This window comes from Lytechinus variegatus, chromosome 5, assembly GCF_018143015.1.
Source record: "Lytechinus variegatus isolate NC3 chromosome 5, Lvar_3.0, whole genome shotgun sequence".
NCBI lineage: Eukaryota > Metazoa > Echinodermata > Echinoidea > Temnopleuroida > Toxopneustidae > Lytechinus > Lytechinus variegatus.
This window is the reverse complement of record NC_054744.1, coordinates 25,900,034-25,910,950: the sequence shown is the minus strand read 5'-3', so window position 1 is coordinate 25,910,950 and position 10,917 is coordinate 25,900,034. Positions and strand designations below refer to the sequence as shown.

General features: G+C 32.2%; 1 protein-coding gene across 2 annotated transcripts; it reads left to right on the top strand.

Annotated features, from left to right (window-relative positions):
- Window positions 1-77: 77 nt before the first annotated feature.
- On the top strand, window positions 78-4,178 carry LOC121414847 (ARL14 effector protein-like). Of its 2 annotated transcripts, none has more exons than XM_041607902.1 (4): window positions 78-112; window positions 1,319-1,432; window positions 1,876-2,018; window positions 3,314-4,178. In XM_041607902.1, exons 2-4 carry the CDS (start codon window positions 1,388-1,390, stop codon window positions 3,516-3,518), a joined length of 393 nt encoding a protein of 130 aa, XP_041463836.1. In that variant the 5' UTR covers window positions 78-112; window positions 1,319-1,387; the 3' UTR covers window positions 3,519-4,178. The 2 variants fall into 2 exon arrangements, with proteins under 2 accessions (XP_041463836.1, XP_041463837.1); XM_041607903.1 differs by lacking the exon at window positions 78-112 and adding an exon at window positions 173-195.
- Window positions 4,179-10,917: the final 6,739 nt, after the last annotated feature.

Below are 10,917 nucleotides of genomic sequence, written 5' to 3'. Positions count from 1 at the left end.
ATATTATTAATCATTTGACTGTAATACTAAATATAAATTAAATGTTGTTTTCATGATAAATATACTTTGTTTGATGAAACGAGCCAAACATGGCAGCCTACATGGTGTAACGGTATGTCTTTATTCAATTCTAAATTTATGGTTAAAAGTTAGATCTATTGGACCTCGAGCTCAAGCCATTCAATATGTGTTGAAGTATCGAAACTTTATTTTTTAAGCCCGACAACTTACGTACTACCATTAAGATTCTTTACTTTGCCATTCCTTTATTTGCTACCCGATTCTGAAACTAGATGATGATCATGATTATCATGATTATGAGTTTATTAAATTGTGTACGGTAGTCCGATACACTGACAATTGTGTTGTTTGTGGGAGCTGAGTATACTAGGGGCATATTCACGGTAACTGACGTTACACGGCACAATTTTACACACTTTTCATTGTGTGTATGATATGGGAATTTGCAAGCAAATTCCCATGATTGTTTTACTTTTAGACTTGGTCATGTTAGTGTAGAAGCGCACGGCCAATATATTGGAGACTGTCTCCAATCAATGAATCATCAATGTGGGAGATTATCTCCAAAAATATATCAGAGACTTTTGTGAAGAATTTGGGTAGGCCCTATCCAATTTCAGAGGCAGTCTCCAGTTTTGGAGACCAATTTCCTTTGTTTAAATTTGCGGCAAAAGGATTACCTTGACGGCAAATAAAAATGTGATAAGCAGATTCCTCATGAAAAATTACCCCTTTTCACCGTCTACTTTTGTTTTGATAAGGATTTTTGTTGTCAATCGCACACAAAAAATATGGGCTTCTGACCTCAGTGAGACAAAATTTTGGGTGGAAAAAATCTTGCTTTTGTTGGTGTTGTTTCTTTTGTCCTTTTGCAAAGCAAGTCTCCAATGTGGAAGATTGTCTCCCCTATTGGAGAGAGTATCCCATATTGGCCGTGCGCCTCTGTTAGATGAACATTAGAGATAAATGCACAATGAAAAGTGTGTAAAATTATTGCTGTGTAAACTACTACTACTACTCTACTAGCACTCATTCAATGAACAAGGTTATGATATAGTACTAGTAATGTCAGTGAGTTTAAAATGCCCTTAGGCTAAAGGCAACGTTTGCAGAGAAAATCTGTAACTTTTAAGCAATTTTAGGACTTGAAGATTATTATGTGTTTTTATGGCATGAGCTTTCTCAATTTTGTTTTCCTTTTTTTTTGCACTTCTGAATCTGATCGTGATCATCCCAAACCTAAAGGCAGGCTGAATTTACCTGTGTCCTTTTTCCTTTTTTTTATTTTACCTGAAAGATATATTGAATTAGAACTTGGATTAATCAAGTCTTGATCAGAGTTAATGAGCAGAGATCTGAAGAAAATATGGCAGAAAGCAGCAGGAATAGATCACGCAGCAGTAGAAGAGAGGTATGATTACTTAGACTGCATGATGTGACAATGATATTAATATATACTGATATGTGAATTTTCCATGTATCGCATCGCAATATGCTCCACTTTTTTTTGAAAGACTGCTATGCATAAAGTCTTTTTTAAAGCATAATTTTACATATGACTGTACATAATTTGTTGAGAGCTTTTCTCTTATGACCAAAAATGCAATTCAAATTTGTAGAGCAAAATTATTCCCTGTGAAAACTAAGACAAAAATGAAATGCTAGATTTGCCTAAATTACATATAGAGATTAAGAAATCAAAAATTTTTGAGATCATTTTCAAAGATTGGCTAGGTTGTTATTATTTAGGAATACTTCACAATTTTCACATACAGTTAGAGATATTATATTTAACTCATGTGAATTTCTTTTTAAAGTAATTAAATGCTTTATTTATCATCCTTTATTAAACAGAACTCAAAAATCTTGGAGAGTTTAATGTTCAAGAACCCTGGCAGGAAAGTAGCAGAGTTTGCTAACTTCAAACCAGAAGAAAGTGAGAGGGAAAAGCGTAAACTTCGTCGACTACAGGAAGAAGAGTATCAACGTCACTTGCAGTAAGCACAACATATGTGCTTCCTTAAAGGACAAGTCCACCCCAACAAAAACTTGATTTGAATAAAAAGAGAAAAATTCAACAAGCATAACACTGAAAATTTCATCAAAATCGGATGTAAAATAAGAAAGTTATGGCATTTCAAAATTTTGCTTATTTTCAACAAAATAGTTATATGAACGAGTCAGTTACATCCAAATGAGAGAGTTGATGACATCACTCACTATTTCTTTTGTATTTTATTATATGAAATGTTGTTATTTTCTCGTCATTGTCATGTGAAATGAAGTTTCATTCCTCCCTGAACACGTGGAATTTCATTATTTTAACATTTTTTGCTTCAGGCAAGGAGGTCCTAATCATCAAATTCGTAAAAATTGAAATTTTGTATAATTCAAACAATAAAAAACAAAAGAAATAGTGAGTGAGTGACATCATCAACTCTCTCATTTGGATGTAACTGCCTCGTTCATATAACTAATTTGTTTAAAATAAGCGAAACTTTGAAATGTCATAACTTTCTTATTTTACATCCGATTTTTGATGAAGTTTTCAGCATTGTCCTTGTCTGATTTTTCTCTATTGATTCAAATCAACATTATTCTGAGGTGGACTTGACCTGATATCATTTTTTCCAGTTTCCTTTATTTAGCAGGAATGAGCAATAGTATTTTCTATATCATAAATTTCATAATTTTGTAAATGTTACCCTGACATGACAGTTGATTTTTTTCAATTGATGTAGGGAATATATCAGTGTCAGCTGTTACAAAAACTGCTTGAAGAGAAAAATGTGGTTACAGCCCAGGATCCATGTCTTTTTTAATAGTCCTTTTCGATGAAAGCCAATGATACTCCTGGATAAATATGTTTTGTTTTATGCACAGCATAAATCATGTTATACATGTTGTAGAGTGAATAATATCATCCTAAGTTTGATGGCTTTAAAGGCCAAGTCCACCCCAGAAAAATATTGATTTGAATAAATAAAGAAAAATCAAACTAGCATAATGCTGAAAATTTCATCAAAATTGGATTTAAAATAAGAAAGTTAAAGCATTTTCAAGTTTTGCTAATTTTTCACAAAACAGTGATATACAAAACTCAGCGACATGCAAATGAGAGAGACGGCGATGTTCCTCACTATTTATTTTGTTTTTATTGTTTGAATTATACGATATGAATATTTCATTTTTACAGATTTGACAATGACATTTGACATTGAAATTGAAACATTAATTTGCCAATTAAAAAAAATTGCTATCTGAAAATCTGATCTGCCTTTCATTCTTCCAGGAATCGCACCATGTACGATGCTAATGGTCATTTATCATCCAACGGTCAAGATCTGTGTGATTGTTTAGGTAAAGACTGCCCGGGATGTCACTATCCATGCAAGGAATGCGGGTCGGTCAAGTGCGGACCCGTCTGCAGATGCAAAAGGAAATGGGTTTTCGACCTGATTGAAGATGAGGGACAAAACTACTGCGTGAAATACTGACTGTATTGGATTCTACTTGAAAGTGAATGATGAAATTGGTTGGACTGGCCATACTACCATGGAGAACATCAATGGAAGCACTTCGGATAGAGGTTCTATTGTCATTGATATGGTGGATCAGAATAGATGAAACAGAAGGACTCCCAAGTGATATCAATGTCACATTCTGGACATCCACTAATGAATGCAAGGACTCTGTGTAAGGCGGCAATGAGGTCCCCCCTCCAAGTGACTTCTATTCATCGAAAAGAAATCCTTGTTTGGGGACGAGTTCATGAGTGAAGGATAGAACTTGATGGAAGCGACGGTTTCTTGATTGGAATCTTTTCAGTAGAATAAAATGTGTTCTACATTCTAATAATGAAGACAGGTTTGGACTTGGATGAAACATGAGACAGGGTTTCGGCTGAAAATAATTCATTTATCAAAATCAAATGTGTGATATTAGATGTTCTTTTCTGAGAGCCAGGAATTTGTTAAGTAAATGGAGTCCATTTTGATTCATTATTTCGGGTTAGGTGTTGAAAGATTTTTGAAAATGTTTCCTGAATGTAACCCAGTCATTTGACTTAAATACCACTTTGTGTACATTTATTAGTGAAAGCAATGCAGAGAATAATTTTCCTGGTATCGCATCGCGATTTGCTCCGTATTTTTTCTAAAAACACATAAAGCCTTTTGTATAGCATGTTTTTACATAGGACTGTACATTACTTACATGTAGTTGAGAGCTTTTCTCTTAGGACCAAAAATGCTTTTCAAATTTGTAAATCAATATTATTCCCTGCAATGAAAAATATTTGGATGCAATGTCTCTTATTTGATAAAAGAATTTACATTCAGGCAGTCATACCCTTGTACGTTGCTGAATTGATAGAGTATTATGACCAAAGATCAAAGCAAATAAACAAATAAATTGATTAAACTGTTTTCATCTCATTATAAATAGATGCTGGAAAAGAGCTTGTACACTGGATCAGGTAGGGGCATCATTTTTATAGTTGACAACTCTATAAAACTGATATTTTTACTTCAGAGCTGAATTTAATGTTTTTTTTTTTTACATGTTCTCACATTGCCGGCATTAAGCTATAAAAGCTACATGTATTTGTATTTTTTCATGATTCAGATTGATTTTAGAAGGCTTTCTCAAACAAATCAAAATATTTTAATGTTTGTGTTTTACAATGGCTCTGCCACTGTGATAACCTTGTGAATCCTGTTTGGTTTTCCATCTAAAACAAAATATTCCCCAAAAATGCAGCACACATAGCTGAAGAATGAAGGCATGCCAGACATACCATGTTGATGTCACAGAAAATGTCTACTAACAGCATGATTGCATTAAATCATTGGAAAGTGTTAAAGGGGAAGTTCACCCTGAAGAAAACTTTGTTGTAAAAATAGCAGAAACAATAGTAAAAATTATTGGTGAAGGTTTGAGGAAAATCCGTTAAAGAGTAAGAAAGTTATTAGAGTTCTAACTTTTGGATTTGTGACGTCATAAATGAGCAGCTGCCCCATGTGAAATGACATTTCATTGATTTTTTACCATTGGCTATGTAGGAATCATCTAATAGGAATCTAATCACCAGTTAGTCTATGATCATTTTGTCTTATAACCAGTTGGTCTAATATTCGTTTTATTTTCATTCATTTTTCCCAGTTAACACTTAGTCTAACTAGACCAAATGGAATATGAATTAAATGACTATTGGACCAATTGGTTATTAGATGAAATGATGAGTGGATGAAATGGCAGTTAGACCATGTGGATAGTGGACGAATTGATGATAGACCAAATGATAGTAGACGAGTTTAGATAAATTGGCATTAGACCAATTGGAAATAAAACAAATCAACTACTAAGTATACCAATCATACTATATTTCATTTAGTCATGAATATTTTTGCAAACTTCTTTTCTTAATGGAATGGCAATAGGCTAATGAGATACGTACTTTCTGAATACTATCTTGATGAATATGCATGAATAATTGATATGTAAAGCTCAAGTAACTCAGCCCTATGCCCTAAAGATCTACAATTATAATTACAACAGTAGCTGGAAGGGTGATATTGATTGTGAATGCCGGAAAACCTTACTAACTGCCTTGTTAGACCCGATGTAATCAAAGGTCATGTCCACCTCAGAAAAATGTTGATTTTAATCAATAGAGAAAAATCAGACAAGCACAATGCTGAAAATCTCATCAAAATCGGATGTAAAATAAGAAAGTTATGACATTTCAAAGTTTCGATTATTTTTAACAAAATAGTTATGTGAACGAGCCAGTTACATCCAAATGAGAGAGTCAATGATGTCACTCACTATTTCCTTTGTTTTTTATTGTTTGAATTATACAATATTTCATTTTTTACGAATTTAATGATTAGGACCTCCTTGCCTGAAGCACAAAATATTAAAATAATGGAATTCCACGTGTTCAGGGAGGAATGAAACTTCATTTCACATGGCAATGATGAGAAAATCAAAATATCTCATATTTCATGTAATGAAATACAAAAGAAATAGTTAGTGAGTGAGTGATGTCATCAGTTCCCTCATTTGCATACCGACCGAGATGTGCATATAACTGTTTTGTAAAATGAAGCGAAATTAAAAAAATCATAACTTTCTTATTTTAGATCCGATTTTGATGAAATTTTCAGTGTTATGCTTGTTGAATTTTTTCTCTTTTTATTCAAATCAAGTTTTTGTTGGGGTGGACTTGTCCTTTAACATACATTACATCCTAATTTTTTGCAAAGAACGACATGATACCAACTTAGAGACAAAAATAAGGAAAAGAACATAAAATTTTAATAAACGGAACATGTTTTGGGGTTCACATCTCATCAGCCTAAAATCATAGAACAGAATCACTGATATTTATGCATTTGGGATATAAAAGTAATTTCAAGAATGTAGGTACAATAATACAATCGTATGTGGAACGGTGAATTTAAAAAGGAGTTAAAGTAAAACTTCTATCAGTGATAGGTCAGATACATGCAGATACATGCACATCCTCAAATTTTGTTTTAGAGTGGGGTTCACAACATGACAAATATACATGTAAGTTGCACTTATTTTGATTATTATGTTTCATGTATTCGTACTTCAAAAAATGCAAATACATCTGTATATTTTTTAATAAAACATGAATTCTAAGACCCTGTAAGGTTCCTGCATGGTTTTATTTTCATTCTAATTTAAAATTTAACAATATTTTCTAGTGACTAACTGAATTGCCAATATTTGTTGTATTTATATGTTAATTGCCATTTTGTTTTATGTAGATTGATCATTTTTCTAAACCTTTGATGTTTTTATATTTTGTCTGATTTCTGTTAAACCTTGAGAATGGATCTTCACTCTGATCATCTTTTTCTTATTTTTGCTCTTAGCCATAAATTATTCAATTGATGATCAATTTCAGATGAGTGAAGACCACTAGTTATAAGTACCACAGTTGCAATGACAGCTAGTCATAACTAAAATTTCCTTTGCAAATTTCCATTTGGTGGACACCCACTTTGTCTATTCTATTTGTTGTCGTACTACACGGTCTAATCCTAGTTAGTCTACTTCCAGATTGTGAATTGACCATTCGGTTTAATTGTCATGTAGTCCGATATACCGCCGTGCCAATTCTAGTTTGGTTATACCCATTTAATATTCACTTGATCAAACATCATTTAGTCTAGTAATCATAGACAACCTGTTAATGACTCACATTTCCATTTGTCAGTGTGCAAAATGATAAGTAGACAATTGGAAATTAGACCATCTGGGTATTATACCAAGTGTATTTTAGACCAAATAGTAATTACCGGTAGACCAAACCTGGTGAGAAGTAGACTGGGTGAATATTGACCAGATCTCGTGTCAGAATATATTTGGATCAGGAGGATCACTATTTTTAAAATGACAATGACCATTATGTTGTTTCATAATAGTCCAGTAGAAATTTTTCACACCTGGAAAGTTTTTTGTTGAGTCATGTTCCAGATGGGAATTCAGCTTGGTTGCCACCATGGCAACCTTGAGCAATTTTTTTACGTCCCTAATTAGCATATATAATATGTTATATGCTACTAATCTTAAACCAGAGAGACCGAAAACGTAAATGTTACAATTTTTCTAAGAGTTTCTGTGGCAAGGTATTCATTCATGACAATAGTTTTCATATTTAAGTAATTAAATAATTGTAATCAACATAATTTGCATATTGAGCTAATTAGCGTAAGTGTAATAGATGTAATTGGGAATGTCTATCAAAAAAAACTCCCAAAATACAGATAAACAGCTCTTTTGGGGTTTTCTATTTTGAGGAATTCATTTATGACACTTATTAGCATAATGAGCATTATGCGCTCATTAACATATATGTGCAATATATAGATTTCTTTATCAAAGTGTGGTCTACAATGGTCTGAAGAAATACACAATACAGCTCTTCAAATTGTTTCTATGATGAAGAATTCATTAATGACACTATAGATTTCCCTTTTAACCAATGACAATGTCTTAATTAGTATAATTATGATAATGCACTAATTAACATATATGTGAAATATATGTAAACATGAATACATAAATAATACAGCTATTATATGGTTTTGTATGACAACTAAGGAATTCATTAATGGCATTATTTTTCCATTTGAAAAATGTAGGCATTGTGATTAGCATTATTAGCATACTAATGAACATATAAGTGCAATGTATAGATTTCATAGTGTATGTAGCAATATCTAGAAAACCTAAACACATGAATAATACAGCTCTTATAAGATTTCCTGGATGACGAATTCATTTATGACACAAAATATGTTTCCCCTTTCACCAATTTTATTGTAATTAACGTAATTAACGTAATGTGTTAATTATTGTAGGTGCAATAAAGCTAGGATCCCAGTTAATAACCGTAGGAACTGCAGGACCAAAGTCATAGAAAGGCGTATGAAATATGCCTTAGTATTTATATTTTTAGGCTTTCTTGATATACAGATGATTTACTGAACATAATTATGCAAACTAGTGCATTATGCTAATTATGCTCATTAGAAAAATAACATTGATTAAAAATTAAAACTAGAGTCATAATTGTATTCCCTGTTGTGCACAACTTGAGAAGAGCTGTTGTATCATTTCTTTCAAGCTGTTTTAGATAATACATTGACAGATAAAAATATATGTTGCACATTTCTGTTAATTTGTGCATTATGCTAATTACAATGCCTACATTGATTCAAAGAGAAAATAATTTAATTGATGAATTCCTTATCATAGAAAACCATAGGATACAATGAAATTGGGATAGCTGTATTATTCATGTTTACAGGGATTCTGACAAAGGAATGTATACTTACATATATATTGCCCTTATGTTAATTAGTGCATTATGCTAAATATTCTAATCAAGACATTTTCATTGGTTGAAAGAGAAATTTAGTGTGATGAATTAATTTCTTATCATAGAAAACACCAGAATAGCTGTGTTATTAATGTTTTCAGACTGTTGTAGACAATACTTTGACAATGAAATCTTTGGGGCATCATGGTAATTATGCTAATTACAATGCCCACATTGGTTGAAAGGGGAAAAAATGGTCATAAACGAATTCCTCATCATAGAAAACAATAGGATAGCTGTATTTATGTTTTCAGGCATTCTCAAAAAAAAAACAAAGAATATATATTTTTGCACATACATACAGTTGAGGCCGAAAGTTTACAAACACCCATGGAATTCAGTGAATTTTGTTCGCTAGACAGACATCGTAACAATTAATATATCTTCAGAAATATAAATGCTACCATGACAAATTTGGTATCAAATGAAAGGGCATATTAAGCTCATTCACATGATTGGGATGCCATTGGGATTAAAGTATATTTCAGGTGAAATTTTCTTTGAAGGAAAAAAATAATATTCATGCCAACGGTATTCTATTGTTTGTTATTATATTTTCAAAAATCGTTTCATAGAAATATATAAATTCAAATATATGATTTATATTACACTTTCTATCATGATATGTCACCACTGAACAAAATAATTGTAATCTGAGATGTTTGTGTTGAGAAGTAATTAGCACAAATATGAAAAGTTTTTGTCAAGTTTTTATTTTTGATTTGTCTAAAATATGAAGATTCTTGGGGAAAAAATGACACCTAAATATTTTTCAGCTCCTAATGCCAAAGCAATGTGATGAAGGGGTATGACGTACTCATTTGTTTGATATCAAATTCGTCATGATAGCACAAATATTTCATAAGATACAGTAGATTTTATGATGTTTGGCAAGTGTCAACTTTTGTTCGAATTTCCTGGGTGTATGTAAACTTTTGGCCTCAACTGTATGTTAATTAACGCATATTATGCTAATTACAACAATTATGGAAAACTGTTGCATATATGAATTCCTCGCCAACACCTTCGAAGGGCTGCATTATCTATGTTTTGAGGTTTCTGGATAGACATTCACAAATACATTTATTACACTTCATACTCATTATGCTAATTAGGCTGATTATGATGATTGCATTACTTGAAAATAGCACATACTGCAATGAATGAATTCTTCATCACAGGAACCATAGAAAATTGTATTATTCATGCAGTCTTTCTGGTGTAATAGTAGTAGCATATTGCATATATGCTATATTATGCTAATTAGGCTCATTAACCATGATCAAGGTTGCCAAGGTGGCAACCAAGCTGAATTTTCTTCAATGCCCATGTAGAACACGAATCAACCCCCCCCAAAAAAAAAAAAAATATATACATATATATATATATATATATATAAATATAGAATAACCTTGTACTTATAAACCTTTTCCAGGTCTATACATGGCCTATGAGACTGTCTGCTTGACTATAATCTATCAGTTATATTAAAAAGCAATCACTTATAAGGCCAGCATAGTTTTCTCTCTGTATTGTCCATTATCATCATCATTATTATTATAATAATTAATATTATCATTATTATTATCATCATCATCATTTTTGTTTCACCTGCAAAGTAAAGTGAGACTATAGGCGCCGCTTTTCCGACAGCGGCAGCGGCGTCAACACCTATCTTAACCGAAGGTTAAGTTTTTGAAATGACAGCATAACTTAGAAAGTATATGGACCTAGTTCATGAAACTTGGCCCTAAGGTTAATCGAGTATTACTGAAGATCCTGCCTGAGTTTTGAGTCACATGACCAAGGTCAAAGTTTATTTAGGGTCAATGAACTTTGACCAAATTGGGGGTATTTGTTGAAATACCATCATAACTAATGTTTTTGGATCAGATTCATGATTCATAAGACTTGGACATAGATTAACCAAGTATCACTGAACATCTTGTGCGAGTTTCAGATCACATGACCTTTCA